Here is a 16820-nt window from a genome sequence, read left to right as displayed (position 1 = left end):
TGGTCTGTGCACAGAGGGCAGCCACGGAAACCTCTGAGAGGATGCACTCTGCCAAGCATCCCATGGGACCTCCAGTGTCCCTTGCTCTGTGACCACAGCCCAGGACCGGCAGGATTCACAGTACGTTCTGACCACCAGGTCCGGGAAAGCTGAGGGCAGGCTGTGTCCAGTTGATGGAAATCCTGGGACACTGCACTGAGGTCCCACCTTGTGGACACAGTGCTGGACACTTGCTTCTGACTCATCCTTGCCTTAGGGAGATACCAGGAGGGAAGCCACTGTGTGCAGGGCCCTGTGCCTCCCACTCCTGTGTACTTCCATGCCTGGGAACGTTTCCATACCGGGGGTGCATCCGGAAACTCAAGCAGACCTACCTCAGGTACATCCCAATAGCATAGGCGCACAGGAAGGAGTAGTCCAGGGCCCCGAGCAGCTGCTGATAGTTGTTCTTATCTACACAGATTGGAAGATCAACAGGAAATGCTCAGCATAGCTTAGTTTAGTTCTGGAGCAGTGCTCCAAAATACAAAACAACTGTTCTCGAAATGCAAATCCGGGGGGTGCTCAGGAAGTAGGAGGGCTGGTTCTCAACACAGAAAGCTTGGTTGCCCAAATTTTGTTCAATTTTTTTGCAAAGAAAAATCAAGTGTCATATTTTCAAGTTATCCCTAAATATGCACCTTCTGGTTCAGACACGATCCCCACTGTTCCCGGGGGCAGGTGCCAGGTCACCTGGTGTTTGAATGTCCCTGGCTTGACCTCAGCCTCCCACACCAGGTCCTCTCTCTCTTCTTCCCACCCAAAGATGGATGCCCTGCAGGCCCTCACTTCCAAGTGGGACAAATGCAAAATATAAAAGATCTTTAGGTTTCCTGAGCACTGGAGAACTGTATCAGGGTGGCAAGTGCTGTCACCACAGACGTGGTGGCCACACTGTGATGGCTGCTGTTTGCCAGGACAGGGCTGGCATGGACACACCCTCACGCCTGAGAACAGCATTCAAATCAGCAAGGCCGGAGAGCTGCGACAGGACAGGCCCAGGGGTACCTGGATAACGGGTGGGCTGACGCTCAACTCACCAAACGGGGCCCAGCCGCAGTCAGTCTCGTTGTCCGGGAGCTGGCGAGGGGGCCTGTGGCCGGCGCTGCTGCTCTGGCCACTGAAGCTGGGCTCAGCCTCACCCCCAGCACAGTGCTTATGCAGCTCACCCTAGGGAGCAAGGCAGCACAGAGCAGGACTAGTGTCCTGAGAGGTTCGGCCTGGGCTGTCCCTCGTCCTAGGGCAACTGCCTCCTCAGGCAGAAATGAGGCCCACTGGGGAGGGGTCTGCAAGGGCCTCAGGAGCCGCTGTGGGGACGCTCACCAGCAGTCCCACTCCTACACCCACGTGTAACTAACGAGCATTCACACAGCCACCAAGAGGCGGGTGTCCTCGGGGTCGAGGCCGAGGATGGCCTGCCATTCCCTTCACTGCCCACGAGGGAAGCAGCAGGTCCGTTTTGTCGGATGCAGACAACTGTACAACCACAAGAAAGAAGAACACGCCCCAGGCCGTGCCACAGTGAGGACGAGTCTCATAAACACAATATTAAGAAGCTCCCTCTGAATGATTCCATCTCTATGAAGAAAAGGCAGATGAGTGCACAGGGCTGGCTATGAGACTTGTGGTTCCCAGAGGAGGGTCAAGTTTTAAAATCATGCCTGGGTTAGGAGGCCACCAGTCCACCACGGGGTCATCAAGACCAGCAAGCAACCCTGGGGCGAAGGAGGGCGAGGTAGGGAGCTTGCCAAATGACTGACGGGGGAGCAGGTCACTCACTGTCCTGCTTCAGCATCCCCCACTGCAGTCAGGCCGCTGCTCACTTGCACAGCAGTCACTGGGACGGTGATGGTGAGCACCACGGCTTAGCACAGCACTCGGGCTGCAGACACGGGGACAGGCAAGTTGTGGTCAGGAGGCAGAGAGGGGACGCGGGCAGGGGCTTCCTGCCACATTCCCTAGAACAACCGTCACAGCTGGGGCCACCTGGTTGTGGGGAAACTGAGGAACAAGCAACTTGCTCTGTCACATGGTGGCCCCTCCTGGGTGGCCTCCGCACTCTCTCCTGTCCTGCGGCTTCTTTAATAAGAGCTCAGATGAACCAGTCCACCAGGTGTGAGCAAGAGCAGGAAGGAGGGGTCCTTGTGGTCAGGGAAGTGTCCCTCGGGGGGGACCTCAGTAAGCTGGAGCCTGAGAGGCAGGGCTGACACGGCATGGAAAGCTGGCTTCACCATGGGGCACCGCAGAGGGCAAGGGGCCACTCTGGTCACCAGCAGGTGGCAGCCAGAAGTCCTGTCCACCTCCTTCAGGAGGGAGCAGTCCCCTCTGAAAGGCAGCCCTTGCCCGCCATGACCAGCCAGGGTGGACACCAGGTCCACAGCCTGCTTACCTGGGTACCAGTGACTGAGCCCTGGCAGGGTCCATGCACACGGCTGCTCTGGGTAACATGCTCCGCCATCACCACCGGGCTGCCCGTCACTTAAACACTGCCCTAAAACCAGCCCAGAGCTCCGCTTCACACACGCAATGTCCTCACCTCCAAACAGCTTTCCTGGGCTGCACCGGCCTCCCCGTCCGGCTAATCCACACTATCACCTGCCTGCTTCCCCCTGGGCCACCTGCCCCACCCAGGGATCAGGAGCGACCTGAGGGTTCCTGTGCCTTCCTTTCCCTGCCCCTCCCCTGATTCATATGCTCTCTGCTCCTCCAGAAGTCGGGTGTCCCTGCCACCCTCCCCAGCCTCTTCTTACAGCAGCTGAGAAGCCCACCTCGTCACAGCCTGCAGGCTCTCCTGTCCAGCTCCCTGACAAAAGGACAGAAGGGCACACTGCCAGGACAAGGGGAACTGTCTGCAGGGCTAACCTGAGGTGTCTGACGCAGCCTTAGGCAGAAGCAAGAAAATGGGATTCTGCAGACCACCGCTTGGTACACCATTTTCACTCCTTCATCATGTAACGTTCTGGGGGAGGACCACCCCCAGAAAATACAACAGGGTAGAAGTGATCTATTTATTCATACGCCAGCAGAAAAAGCTTCCTGGCGCTGTCACCTGAGGAGCATGGCCGGACATCTGGTCAGGGGCACAGGCTTCGTCTGCAGACAGGCAGCCGCTGTGGACCACTGTGCCTGTCCTGCCCTGGGCGACCGCAGCTGCACTCCCAGCTCTGGAGCTGGCATGACAGTGTCTGAGTCCCAGGGCTGCTGTAAAGACGGGTCATGGACAGACAGCACCTCTCTGCGTCACTGGCCCTTGACAGGGCCCAGGATCAGGCAGCTGTACCGGGGCTTTCAGTAGGTGTTCCCAGAATACTGCCCAAACACCCTGACGACTGGAGTTCTTCCACACACCACCACCGACAGGGGAAGGCTCCCAGTGTGCCGGCTGAGCTCAGAAAGCCATCTCTGTGACCTGAACCCGCATCTGTGAATTCTAACAAACTTGAATGTGGTTCACGCATCTCTTGGAATGTGGATTCCGGGCCTGTGAACTGCCTGTTCATCCCCCTCGTCCACTGTTCCTTTGGGTTTCCTAACTTCATACTCCTAAGACACGCAGTCTTGTTCTTGGATTTTTGTTTTGTATTTATTACATTTAAATATGTAATCACCCATTTATTATTATTAGTTATAACTATTATCAAGATAGGGAGTGAACTTTTTGTCCTGTAGATGAATACCCAGTTGTGCCAACACCAACACTAAGTAAGCTACGCTGAGCAGGCGTGGGGCTGGGGGTTGTGTGTGCAGATCCAGCACGGGGGCCTGGCTTCCATCCCCACACCCAAACCAGGTACATAAACACCTACGCTTTTCTCATCACCTTCAAATACGCCATATTTTCTATTTTGTAGACCATTTTGTCTATTTTCATGCAATATCTTAATAACTCAGCTGATATTTAAAAACACGTTAAGCTTTTTCACATTTTCATTTCAACAAAACATGTTATCTTTTCCAGTTTCTTTAGTGATGATTTCCTAGAATCCTTTAAACTTTAAGATTTTATTCAATTAAAAAAATCCCTGCTGAAACGTCCCTTGGACGGCCTTCTGTTCAAACGTCAACCCAGGGAGACCCAGGGAGCTCAGGGTGCTAGAGAGTGAGTTTATGCCCAAAGTCATGGTGGGGCTTCTGACTTTTCAGACCTCCTGCTGTCCGTCTGACTCTGAATATTTTAAAGTTTTCTTCTCACAGCTCTTGTGTAGGTGGAGAGGGTTGGGCACACTCTAAGCAATGTCCCCATTTCTGCCTTTGTCCAGGGACCAGCATCTTAGCTGTCTAAGAAGCTCCCTGCCAGGCCTTGGGGAAAAGGGTCCCCCAAAGGTCTCCGCTGGCAGACCTCACCTCCCTAGCAGCCTGGGTGGACACCTGCCTCAAATCACAAGGCAGGATGCGGGTGGAGCAGCAGGAAAAGGGACAAGGGTTGTGTGTGACACCACCACGGTCCGAGCCCTGCTCATGTCATCATTTTTATATATACAGTTTTTAATCAGAGATAAATAAACTTAATCAGCAGTGATTAAAGTCAAGTCTAAACCTGGCCTGAGAGGCCATGTTATTCTGTAAATGAGTTATAAACCATGAATCACTTTATCATTTACAAGCCCTGCTGACCAATTTCAAGTAAGCAGGTAAGTTTTGTTCATAACAACTCTAGAAATGCAAGCTATAGGTAATTATACAAACTGATCCTTGGGTCAAAAGAATCCTTACTGCTTGCAGCTTCTCTGCTGTTATTTATAACATGAGCTAAAGCCTGTGAAACTTCACAAGGAGCGTAAAGTCCGAGTTACCATGTGGAGAGTGTATTTTTATCTATCTTAAAAGGCAAAGAAGCCCATAAGATTCAGCATACGGCCAATCCATACCCAGGCAGCCCTGTGGTGCCAAATCAGAAATTCTGGGTGTTAAAGAAAATCTGGCTGAGACACTGACCATACTCAGGTGATTAAATGTCCTGGAGACCCCGAGGCAGAGTGATTAAAGAGGGACCCGGAGTCAGGGCAGCCACCAGTGTTGCCCGAGTGAGCCCCAGCCCTGCAGGGAGGCCTGGCTTCCTGGGAAGGATTCTCACAGGATTGCTGTGAGGACCATGAACAAAGCACGTGAGCACCCTGTCACAGCAGGGGGGCCCTCCGCTGCAGTTATTGCTCCTTATGAAATACTGACCTGAGAACCTAACACAAGACCCCTCCTCAGTAAGCCCTAGGAGCCTAGGAGGGGACACTCCTGCACACCAGAGTCAGGGTGGGGTCCTGACAGGAGCTGGCAGAGTGGACATAAACCATGCTCACATCCCTTCCTGGCCAGACAGGGATGTTGGTGGTCATCAGATGGAGTCCAAGGGCCACTTCCTGACCTTGGGGCCCTCCACTGGCCAGCCCTGCCTTACATGCCCGTGAGGTGGGTGGCCTTATGGTGATGCTGCATCCCTCCATCTGGTACTGGAGGCGGTCACTCCCCCACGATCCACCCAGACCTTCCCAGGTCAATCTCGAAGCCCTACAAGGGCCCCTTGACGGTGCCTTCCAGCTCCGCATGCTCACTCCCTCTGCAGCGGTCTCTTCCATTTTTGTAATTTGCTATTTTCTTGAGCTGTCCATGAATTTCTCTAACCAAAAGGACAAGAAGTAGCAGCATTCAAACTTCCAGGGCCTGTTGCTGCTGAGGTGAGAATTTACTAAGGCCATCGCCTCTTTTCTAATCTCTAGGTCTCCTGAAAACCATGTGCTTACAGATCTGCAAATATCCCCAGTCAGTAACTAGACGGGTGCAGAAACTCCTGGCTCCCAAGGGTCTGGGGGAGTTGGAGAAGGTTTTGAGTCACTGAGCGCCTGACATCTAGGCAAAGGCACTGGGGAGGGATGCAGACCTGTCACAGAAGTAGAGGCCTCGGTGCTGCCTCCCACTGCCCAGAGGACTTGCAGGGCAGCTGTCTGCCTGGCCCTGTGGGAGGGGAGGAAGCTGGCTGCAGGGTCGCAGGGTCACAGTCCTGAACCTGGTGCCTGCAGCTGCGGGAAGGTAAGCGAAGGGCCTTTGAGCTGCACATGGGCTGTTGCCAAGGCAGTTTCCTGGCTCCTTCTATAGCAAGAGTCAAAGGCCATCCAAGCCTGCAGAGGGTCCGTGGGCAGGAGGAGGGACCGGTCATTATGGAGGAATGCTTTGGTCTTCCTCAGATCTACTGGGATACCTGTTCAACAACTTCCCGCCCGCCCGTCCCTCACACAGGGTCGGAGAGTCACAGAGAACCACCTCTGTGGGAGGCTGAAGCAATTTGGGAAACCACTTAGAACTGGATGTACTTAGAAAGAAAATTTGCATAAGATAAAGTAAATATTTAAATAATCTAGAAAATTCTGGAACTGCTAACTTATACAAGCATAATAACTCTAAAATTATAAAGCCTAGAAACATTTTAAAGGTCTAAATTTCTGAAAAGGGAATGTAGGGGCAAAAAACCAAAAACGCAGCAAAAAACCTATTTGGAACCATTTCTTTTCTCCCTGCCCACCGCGCGCCTCACCTCCCTCAAACTTCCTGAATAGCTGGTTCCCCATGGAGAGCTTAGGCAGGATATGAAATGGAGTGATTTGGGTCGTTTCTTACCTTCACTATGCTGATGGGCTTTCGGGATAAGTGGAAACTGGCGTACAGCAGAAATGTCAGGACGAAAATGAAGGCCCTATACCTGGAACAGAGCACAGGCGGAGGAGGCAGCGTGAGACGGCTGTGGGAGCCCGCCCTGCACGCCTCCTGCCCGGGATCAGCCGTTGGCCCTGCTCACGCATCACCACAACAGCACGACCTAAAACAAATCTGCACGGCCACTTGTCTGAACTGAAACCATTTAAATGTCATAAGAGGAGAAACCGGCTTTTCCCCGCCCTTACCCCCACCCGCCCACGCCCACGCCACTCCGGACAGCAGACATGGAGCTGTCCCTGCATCGAGCGGTTCTCAGTGGACACCAAGGGGGGCTTCTGCACTGCACTCCAACTCCTGCTGACCCTGCCTGCCTGCAGGGGTCCTTGGGTCCCAAGGCCGAGGGCTCCGTGGCAGAAGATGGCCCCAGCTTCAGAGGTCAACAAGTCCCAGGTTGTGACCAACTGGTCATAAGTCCGCGTTACCACCACCTCCCCTCAGGTTCAGGTATCACAGCAGCACTTTGCGAGCCTCTGCCGGTTTGTCATGAAGCTATTACAAGGGAGGCCACTGGAACAGATGCAGCGTAGGGGCAGGAGAGGGCAAGGTTCCATGCCCACACCACCCTGCAACCCCATGTCCAGCCACCTGGAGGCTTTGATGGTCATGGCCGATTACATCACTGCCGCTGGCGATCAAGTGACCTCAGCCTCTCTCCTCCTGCAGGGGTTGTGATCCAAGTTTCAACCCTCTAATCACATAGTTGTCCCCTTGGCAACCTGTCCCCTCACTAGCACACAAGAAGACATCGTTTCAGGGTTCTGGAGCTGTATGCCACGGATCAGGGGCAGAGGCCAAATACCTATTTATTATTAGATCAAAATACCACATTTGTCAATTAAAAAAAAAACTGTAACTAAAGAGAAATTTGGGACTCAGATGAAGTACAGAGTATTTGCAGAGCAGACACAAAGGCTGCTTCATTATTTTACAACAAATAGTTAGCTAGAAGTTAGTTTACAACAAATAGTTGGCTAGAAGGTCTTTGTGTCGCCTGCTGTCCCAGGCACTTCAGATCCTGCTCATTTTAAGGCTGTTTAGTCTCTGCACTCCAGAGGCACACGGGCAAGGCCGACAGGACACTTGACTGACCTTCAGGAGGGAGAGGCAGCAACGCCAGCCAGCGCTGAGGGAGGCCCATGACAGAAAGACACTGGCACATAGCCACGGCCAGGAGCAAGGGGCAAGGGCAGGCCTGGGCAGCGTGGGGGACAGAAGGAGGAAAGGAAGTGCAATAAGAGGCGGAGGCTGAGTCCAGTCCACAGACTGAACCCACCCAGAAAACGACTTGCTAGGGAGGGAATGGCGGGAGGAACCGCATTTGACAGGAGGTGAGGCAAAGGGGCTCCGACCAGGAAGCTGCTGCGGTGGTGTCAGCACTGTCCACCTTGAGACCTGTCCTGCCTCTGGCCCAGAGAGGCCAATGGCTTCAAATCGTGTGGCAACCATCGGAATCAACAATGACCTCATTCCTGCCCGTCCCTGCCCACGGGGATGGTGGCATCATTATTCCCGCCACTCACCGTGTTTGCAATGTGTGACTTGCTCCTCCAGGGAAGCTTTCTGTGAATCACACCCAGGATTAGAATTTGAGGGGTACCTGCCCCTCTGGCTACCAGAAAAATCAGAAGGCAGATAAGGGTTTCCCGATTAAAAAATAATAATGAAGACCTATGTCAGGTGGGAAAATGGCTGGTGGGACCTTGGGACTCTCCCCTGTAGCCTCGGAAACACGGCCTTGGGGAAAGGAGAAAACCAAACTGACTAGCCAGGCACTGGCTGCTGACTGGAGAGGTGCCCCACAGCTCTCCTTCCTCAGGGAAACACACCAACGGTTTCTCAAGGATTCTCCCCCACAAGCCCGTCAATGACCAGATGAGAAGAAAGTAGATGACTGCGTGGTTTACACTGAAGCCCAAAGCACAAGAGCCGAGCCTACAGTGCAGGGATGCACGGCAGAAGTCTGGTCTTTGTCCCCCTGCCTGACCGCCACCCCTGGGGCAGAACACGGAAGTCTCTGGCTGAAACCGCTCCACATGCACTGCCGCACTGCCACGTGTGCCTCAGCTACCACATGGGGAGGTTCCAGCACTGGAGCTACCAGACCAGGCCTGCTTCAGCCCACAGCTGGCCTGTGAGCCCCGCACCTCCCCACTTCTCTAAAGTGAGCAGGGCGAGTGTGGCCTAAGGTGTCCTTGCCCCACCCCCTTTCAAATCTCTGCAAGAAGCACAAACAGAGTTCTCAGTTCCTCCAACACCTGGCCAGCCAGTGCAGGAGGAGAAAGCACAGCTTCTCCCTGGAGTGCGTGGTGGGAGCGCGGGACCTCAGAGCTGTGCAACCTGACCGTGAACTCACAGGCTACAGACTGACAAGGCCGCTTGACCCAGCAGGTGGGCTGCAGGCTCAGGCCCTCCATCCACTACCCGCACCCTGGAAATAACACCCTCACCCCTCGATGGGGTGATGGCTGGAGAATGCCCAGCCCCAGCACGCACTGCGTCCTTGGCCTCTAGGGCTGTCCGGGATGAGACCTGGGGCCAGCTCTGTTCCTGCCCTGCTTCTCTAATCCTTCTGCAGGTGGCACTTGCAGGTGGTATGCAGGCTGAGGTGCCCCCCCAGGAGGGGCCTCCCTGACCCCTAAACACAGAGCTCTCCACACAGGGAAGCAACCCCACCTCGGAAACCAGGTTCTATGGTGTAGAAATGAAGCCCCGGATGAATGGCCCCGGGGGTCCGTGGAGGGTCAACTGCAGGGCAGGTGGGATTCCCTAGAGACTGCGGAGGAAACCCTGGCTTCACGGGCTGGTCTGGCCGCCCCACTTCCTCCATTTCCAGATACGCCCCTCCTCCCTGTCCTCCGCAGGATTTGGGGAGTGGGAGGAAGCAGTGCCAGAGGTTTGGTTTCTCCTTCAAGAAGGTGTGACTACAGCAGAGGCTCAGGCTGGTTCTTCGGGTGCCATCTGGATATGGCCGGTCTCAGGGGAGCATACATGAGACTAACCCAGGGCAATGTGACCGAAGTCCCAGTGACCTCCTGAAGCCCTTCTGCATTTTGTATTTTATCTTCAGTTTTTAAAATAATGTATGAAGAGTTTGAAATGCTGTTTATTTCCTTTTATCCATTCTTTGTGGAACTAAATAGTGTCCTTCAAAAATTCACGTCATCTCACAACTTGGAATGCCACCTTATTCAGAGCTAGGGTCTCTGAAGATGTACTCAGCTTAGGTGAGGTCACACAGATGAGGGTGGGCTCCACATCCCGTGACTGGTGTCCTCAAAAGAAAGGAGATGGGGAGGAGGCCGGGTGGCCACACAGGGGGACAGTGGCTGCCTGCCAGGAATGCTGGGAGCTGGAGGGGGCAGGGAGGGCCTCCTGACACCCCGACTTTGCAGCAGGCCTCCAGGACTCTAGAGAGGACCTTCTGTGGCTTTAGGTAAAGGCCATCTTTTTACTTTGTTTCGGATCATATCTAGACTAAGGCAAACATGACGAAGAGTGAATGCACCCCGTGCTCCTCACACCCAGCCCCCTTCTTGGCCATCCTGATGACAGCATTTCAACAGAACCACAGCGATGTCTGGGTTAACCCCAAGTTTCTAGCAAGCAAAACCATGCCAACCCAGGACAGAGGTGCACCTCCAGGCACCCCCAGGAGTGTCCTTGAGACCACATGCCCCATAGAATACATCCATCTACTTCTGTACCCATCTACCTCCAGGAGTCCACCCTGGGCCCGGGTGCCAATCCATATCACCTCATCCACTCCAGCTCCTGACCCCATCTTAGGGCTCCTTCTCCACCAGCAAGAAAGCTGCTCCCCTCTGTGGGATTTCTGCCCCAAACGCCTCATCTGAGTCTGACCCTGAGGAAACACCAGACATGTCCAAAACGAGGAATGGGCCACAAAATAAATGGTCTGAGCCCTTCAAGAGCATCTGGGTCGCAAAAAGAGAAAAGGCCAAGGGATGGTTCCAGAGAAAAGGAGATGAAACCCACAGGACAACTAAACACGGGCGTGATCCCGGTGGGAGCCGGAGGGGAGAAGTAGCAAAGGCGTTACTGATACTGTGTTTCATGTGGACTGTGAATGAGATAATGTTATTTTATAGCTGCTACAATTCCCAATTTTGCTCTTCATGCTGAGGTTATATAAGAGAATTTCTTTTTCTTTTATTTTCTTTTTCAGTCCTGAGGACAGAACCCAGGGCCTTGCACCCTTGCACAAGCTAGGCAAGTGGCCGCCTACTGAGCTGCACCCCAGCCCAAGAAAACATATTGCTCATTGGAAGTAAACATGGAAATATTTAGAAACAAGGGTCTGATCTCTGCAACTCTTAAGAGGGCTAGAACATGCAGTGTGTGTGACACCCTATCTACCTCTGCCTGCACACACAGGGAAGAAGCCAAATGGCAACATCTGGGATCCATATGAGTCCTATAGTTCTTTGTAACATTCTTAGAATGTTGTAAGAATGCAACTTAGAATTCAAAGAATGTAAGTTCTGGGGGTTTGAAATTACATCAATGCAAAGTTACAAAACAAAGAAGCTAAACACTAAGTATTTGAAGATGGTGGCTCGAGTCCCAGTAGATATGAAATAAGTCAGCCAGGGAAGTGACCCCCAGGTATTTTAAATCACACCTGAGAGAGTCTGCGGCTGCTCCACCCACCAGCAGGGCCTGGGACACTGCAGAGGGTGTGGGAGAACAGGTCCAGAACAGGCCGTGGTGAGGAGCATCATTTTGAGCAGAAGATAGTTGAGCTCCTGAAATCTCTTATTTCCTAAAAGCAGAGTCTCCCAAACCATGGCAGAAGAACTCCACTGTAGCAAGCCCTTCCCAGGGAGCGGCAGGGAAGGTCAATGCTCACCACAGAAGAGCAGCCTCCCCCACCGGAAGCAGGCATGCCCACCCACCTGCCCTGGCTCTCTCAGTGGCCCACTTATCTTTCCATAAAACCATTTGTTTTCTCATCTGTGCCTCCCCTCCCCCTTCCCTTATGTAAGATGATAATAAGCCCCCCTTAAATGCCCCTCTGAGCACACTTTCCTATAACCTCTCCTCCACTGATTCTGTCCCCTCTCTCGTTCATCTGTCCTTGTTATCCCCCAGCACTCATGGTAAAAAGGTAGGAGACTGATAGTTCTTCCTCTGGACATGGATCTGCAGGGGAGGCTGGCAGGGGAGGCTGGAGGACAGACAACAGCCGACTCCGCCCTGCCACCTGCTTCCTGGGAGCCACTGTGAGGAGCGGCCTCAGAGCTGGCAAGGGGGATGCTCTGGGAACAGAGAGTGGCACTGGATCTGTGTTCTCTGAAAGCTCGGCCCCAGCCAGCCCACCCTTCTGGGCTCGGGGTCGCTGTGCTCAGTCCACCCATTGCCATTTCACAGTCTTGCTGGTTGTCAGTGGCTATTTTCTATAGGGACCGAGATGTTAAAGAAACATTGAAGACTGCCAAGGAGCCCAATGCCATCTGTTGACACCAGTACCAAAGGCGGAGGATGCCTCTCAGGGCTCTGGGCCACTGCTTCCATGGCCAGCAGCAACTCAACCGCTAAAGAGGAGACCAGTCACCCGCGCTCTAACATGGAACAAAGTCACCCACCACCGGAGGCCCCCACCCACACTCGCACTGTGTCACGTGAACCCAGCAGGACTCACCACTGATCCCTGGAGAAGGAGACGATGAAGCGGATGCCGGCAGGGAGTCGAGCCATTTACAGAGTCCCTGACCTTGGAGCTTTGGTCACAGAAGAAGATGCCGTAGATCCTGGCTGCAGACCCTGTCTTCACCCACCCAGCCTGGAAGCAGAGGTGCAGGGTGCCCGGGGTCCTGGGTCTCCTCCCTGCTTCTCTCCAGAGGGGGGTGGCACTCTGAGGAGAGAGCAAGAGGTGTTCAAGTCTGGGGTTCTGACCATGGCACCTGGGTGACCACACAGACAGCGACCACACAGGCAGTGCTACCCAGTCCGGATTACAGCTGGACTTTGGGTACAAGGGGAAGTCCCAAGCTGGGCATGCCAGTCATCCCAGCGGTTTGGGAGGCTGAGACAGGAGGATCGTGAGTTCAAAGCCAGACTTAGCAATTTAGTGAGGCCCTAAGCAACTCAGTGAGACCCTGTCTCTAATTAAATACAAAATAGGGCTGGGGATGTGGCTCAGTGGTCGGGTGCCCCCGAGTTCAGTCCCTGGTACCAAAAAAGGAAAAAAAAAAAAAAGAGGAAGTCCCACGCTGAGGGCTACTGGCTGGAAATAGAGCACCCGAAGAGGCGGTCTGTGCAAAGCCCATGGAAATGAATTTCACAAGATGCTCTCATGGTGGACAAAAAGGAACTGTAGTGCACACTCCATCTGCAACTCTGCAGGAGGTCAACCATGCACTCTCAGCCAGCACACCATGCAGGCCAACCACGACGATCACAAGAAACCCCGTGTGTGCCCACTGGTTCCACCATGTGCCCCATTTTCAGAGTACGGCAGGGCACAAGACTTGCTCAGTTCCATCCACTGTGGACAAGGCCACCTTTGAGCCATGGAGACAGAGAAGACCGTGGGCTGGACAAAATGGCAGAGCTGATCAATCACTTAACTGTGGCTTTGTAATTTCAATCAAAGCGCATGAGTGTGGTGGTTGTGAACTCCACCCCATGAACTCTACCTCTGCATTAAGTGAGGCTGGAAAGCTGTCCCCCTCTGAAGGTGGAGCTGAAGGAAAACAATACAGGAAGGGATGGGGGAGGCCCGTGAGTGGATAAGAGGCCCGGCCACCAAGACTGGTCTCCTGTGGCAAAGCCAAGCTCCCGGCTTGTAGTGCTGTCTTCCAAAACAGGACAGTTCCCCACATTCACCCTCTCCTTTCCTCCAGAGCAAGCTTTCAAAAAATGCTCATCCTAGGGCTGTGGCTGGGGCTCAGTGCTAGAGCACTTGCTTAGCATGTGTGAGGCCCTGGGTTCAATCCCCAGCACCACATAAAAGTAAATAAAAAAAAAAATAAAGGTATTGTGTCCATTTACAACTAAAAACATTTTTTTAAAATGCACATTCTAGGCTGGGGATATGACTCAGTGATAGCTCAGTCCCCAGCACAGCAGACAACCAAAGAATCACACATTCCTCGATTTTTCTTTATCACATTTTACAAAAGGATTCAAATTCTTTGCAGACCATTCATCCAGAAGTCCCACTCCCCTGTCTCCCCTTCTGACATTGGTGAGGCCCTCTCCCTTCTGCCTAGGAGAGCTGCACCTTTCCCCAGGGCTGCCAAGGACCTTAGCAGGTATGACTCATTCATCACACCAGGAAACCTTCCCTTTGCCACCACTGCCCTGGGGCTGCATGAACCCAGCCAGTCTTTTAACTTTCTGCTCTCTTACCTTCTCCACCCCAAAATGGGGCTGATGGCCTGCCGACTCCTACAGCATTATAAAAAACAAAAAGATAATCCCCAGAAGCCTTTGACACAGAGCCTGTGGTATGCAGTCCATGCTCAATTATCACCAGCCAGGGCGATTTGGGCTGAACCCAAGAGAAGATGGGGGTTGCAGGTGAAGGCCCTGCTCCCATTTCCCACCTCAAAATAAGCACTCAGATTCATGCTGAAGCCAGGCAGGGTGTTGCGTATCTGTAATCCCCATTACTCTGGAGTCGGTGCCAGCCTAAGCAACCATCCATGGAAAGACTACATCTCAAAACAAAACAAACACCTCACATTGAATGAATGACTGCAAATCTTTAAAACTGCTTTTGTTCAAATCTTTAGATTGAAATGATATTTTGCTAAAATTTTGCTCAAAATGAGTGCGCCCCTGTTTGAGACTGGGAGAAACTATTTTATAACGATGACTTTATAGTAAAGGATTTGGTTTCAATTGTACAGTGCCTGGAAATGGATGGCCAGAGTCAAATTCTTCCTCCACCAAATGCTTCTATATGCATGTATATCTGAAAATATGCTACTGTCAACTGCATCAATTCAGCAATATACCTCAACTCTGCCTGTAGGGTCTTTAACAACAGAGAACCAGAAGGCACTGAAAAATAGGCAGGAAAATGAAGCTCCTTGATTTCTTGTTATGAGTTCTTCCCCTTGTGAGATGGGTGCTACACATTCTCACAGTGAGCTCACTTAGAGGTGTAGACAAGTGGGGATTTGACACCTGGAGGGCCCTGGCCTGTGCAGCACCCACTGAAACCCAGTTTCCCGGATGGGCGGCTCCAGGACCAAGGAGGTCATGAAGGTGACATGCCCTCACAGAGCCCAAGGCCACCCGGAAGAAGAGTCAGGGCATTCACTTCACAGGGAGAAAAAACGAGGAAAGGAGGCACCACGCCCGGGTGGCTCAATATTGTGGGACAAATTCCAGGTCGCTCTGTTTGCCTTAGGTACCTCCTCCTTCCACTGTGCTTCCTCCTGCCCATGCCCTGCAGAGGGCCCCCGCAGGGGAGCACATTGCGAGTGGCACTCTGGTCTTGGCACACAGCCTAAATACATCAAAAGTTTTAAAAAATCACTCTTCCTGGAATTTACCAGAAAAGGATCTGATTGCAGTTTCATCGCACCGTCCAAGACAGCAACTTAGCAAATGTCCCAACACTGTTTCCACTAAAACCCAGAAGGAGCATGGCTTAGACTTATTCCAAAAGAGCCTAGTCAAAGACTCCTCAAAATAGATGAGCAGAGGGAAATACACACCTGAGAGCCCCCCACAGTCCCTCCCCTCAGAGGCTGCCCTCTGGGTCTCTTGCTGAGACAGGCTGAAAGTGAGTAATAGCAAGAATAATGTTGAAAGGGTCTTTCCAGGGCATGGTCACATGGTCACACTTAGTCTCCACAGTCTCAGATATTTCAAATCATTTTACATAGTTGAAAAAAATTTAAGATTGGGTCTCACTGCAAGAGCAAACATGAATGGGGAACAAGGCATCCCCCCAAAAAAGTTCAATGCATTTTTCTTTTTTAAAAAATCAAGAGATAGAATACAAAACTCCCTCTCCAGGGCAAGCACTCTCCAAGCTTTAAGGGTCTAGTCAACATTAAAGAAATGATCACCATCACTCTTCCTGGGCTCCAGTACAACTAGGAATTTGAATTCTGTCCACGAGACGCCTCTACTCCAATGGCAGCATACAGAACATCCCTCACTTGGGCTGTAAGTGCAGCCCCAAGACCAGGTGCTGGGACAGAACATTTAGAGCCTAGGTTTTCTAGCATAGAGAATACCAGGCGATGAATAAATAAAGAGTGGGGGAAATCGAATATATTTACCAACTCACAACTTCACACAATTTAAGTTCCAGGACACGCAGGCAGCAGCTTCCCGGCAGTGAGCTCAGGAGACAGGGAAAGGCAGGCTTCGGAATTCCTCCTCTAGCAATTCAAACCTGGGGGTGGGGGAAGGGGCTTCCAGGATCCTAAATTCTAATGCAAATCCGTAGACAGCGCCTCCTCCGAACTGGGCTCAGGGCGTGGGCCGCCAGGGCTGAAGGTTGGTGGCCAGCGGCCCGCGAACTTTCTGGCGTTTTAAGCCCTGTATAATAAGCAGAAGGTCGCTGTCACTCGGGTTGGCCAGGAGGCTCCAGGGCTCCGGGAACCAGCTGCTCAGCAGACCGGCAAGCCGAAGGCCCAGGTGCTGGTTCCGAGCTTACCCGAGGGCTTTTCGGCCGGCTCCTCCCCACACAATACAATTGCCGGGTCCGGGAGGAGGTGAAGGCAGCCGGCACGCCCACGTCCCCATCGCGCGGCAGACAATGCGCGGGTCTCCTCCAGTCGGCTCCCTAGACCCCCAACTGTCACGGCGGCGGCGGGGATGGGCAAGGGACCCGGCAGGACAGCTTGGCGAACCCCTGCCAGGGGCTTCAGCGAGTGGCTGCCGGGCCAAGACCGCGCCCTCTGCCTCCACTTTCCCGGAATAGCAGCGTCACCAAGCACCAGGCGCCTGGCATGGTCGCCCAGGGACACTCTTCTAGATCCCTTACTTCAAAGACTTTCCGCAACGAAAAGAGCTTGAGATCGCCCCCCGCCCTCCAAATAAAGCAAACCTCTAGGAAGAAGGCGCCGAGAGCCGAGCCCGCAGCG

General features: G+C 53.0%; 1 protein-coding gene across 10 annotated transcripts in view; it reads right to left on the bottom strand.

The window, feature by feature from the left end:
• Slc37a1 (solute carrier family 37 member 1) overlaps positions 1-16808 on the bottom strand; it is a 47992-nt gene extending 31184 nt beyond the window's left edge. For 6 of the 10 annotated variants that reach the window (XM_048803717.1, XM_048803723.1, XM_048803721.1 and 3 more), the window contains exons 1-6: positions 16391-16777; positions 16011-16272; positions 12407-12619; positions 6646-6727; positions 1080-1209; positions 375-453 (exon numbers count right to left, since the gene is read on the bottom strand). In XM_048803717.1, coding sequence (XP_048659674.1) covers positions 375-453; positions 1080-1209; positions 6646-6727; positions 12407-12462 — 347 coding nt within the window. In that variant the 5' untranslated portion in view covers positions 12463-12619; positions 16011-16272; positions 16391-16777. The other 4 variants (XM_048803718.1, XM_048803720.1, XM_048803719.1 and 1 more) reach the window with 4 other exon arrangements.
• Between the last annotated feature and the right edge of the window lie 12 nt (positions 16809-16820).

This window comes from Marmota marmota, unplaced genomic scaffold (assembly GCF_001458135.2).
Source record: "Marmota marmota marmota unplaced genomic scaffold, marMar, whole genome shotgun sequence".
Taxonomy (NCBI): domain Eukaryota; kingdom Metazoa; phylum Chordata; class Mammalia; order Rodentia; family Sciuridae; genus Marmota; species Marmota marmota.
Note: the sequence above shows the minus strand (reverse complement) of the source record. Positions and strands in the feature narration are given on the sequence as shown.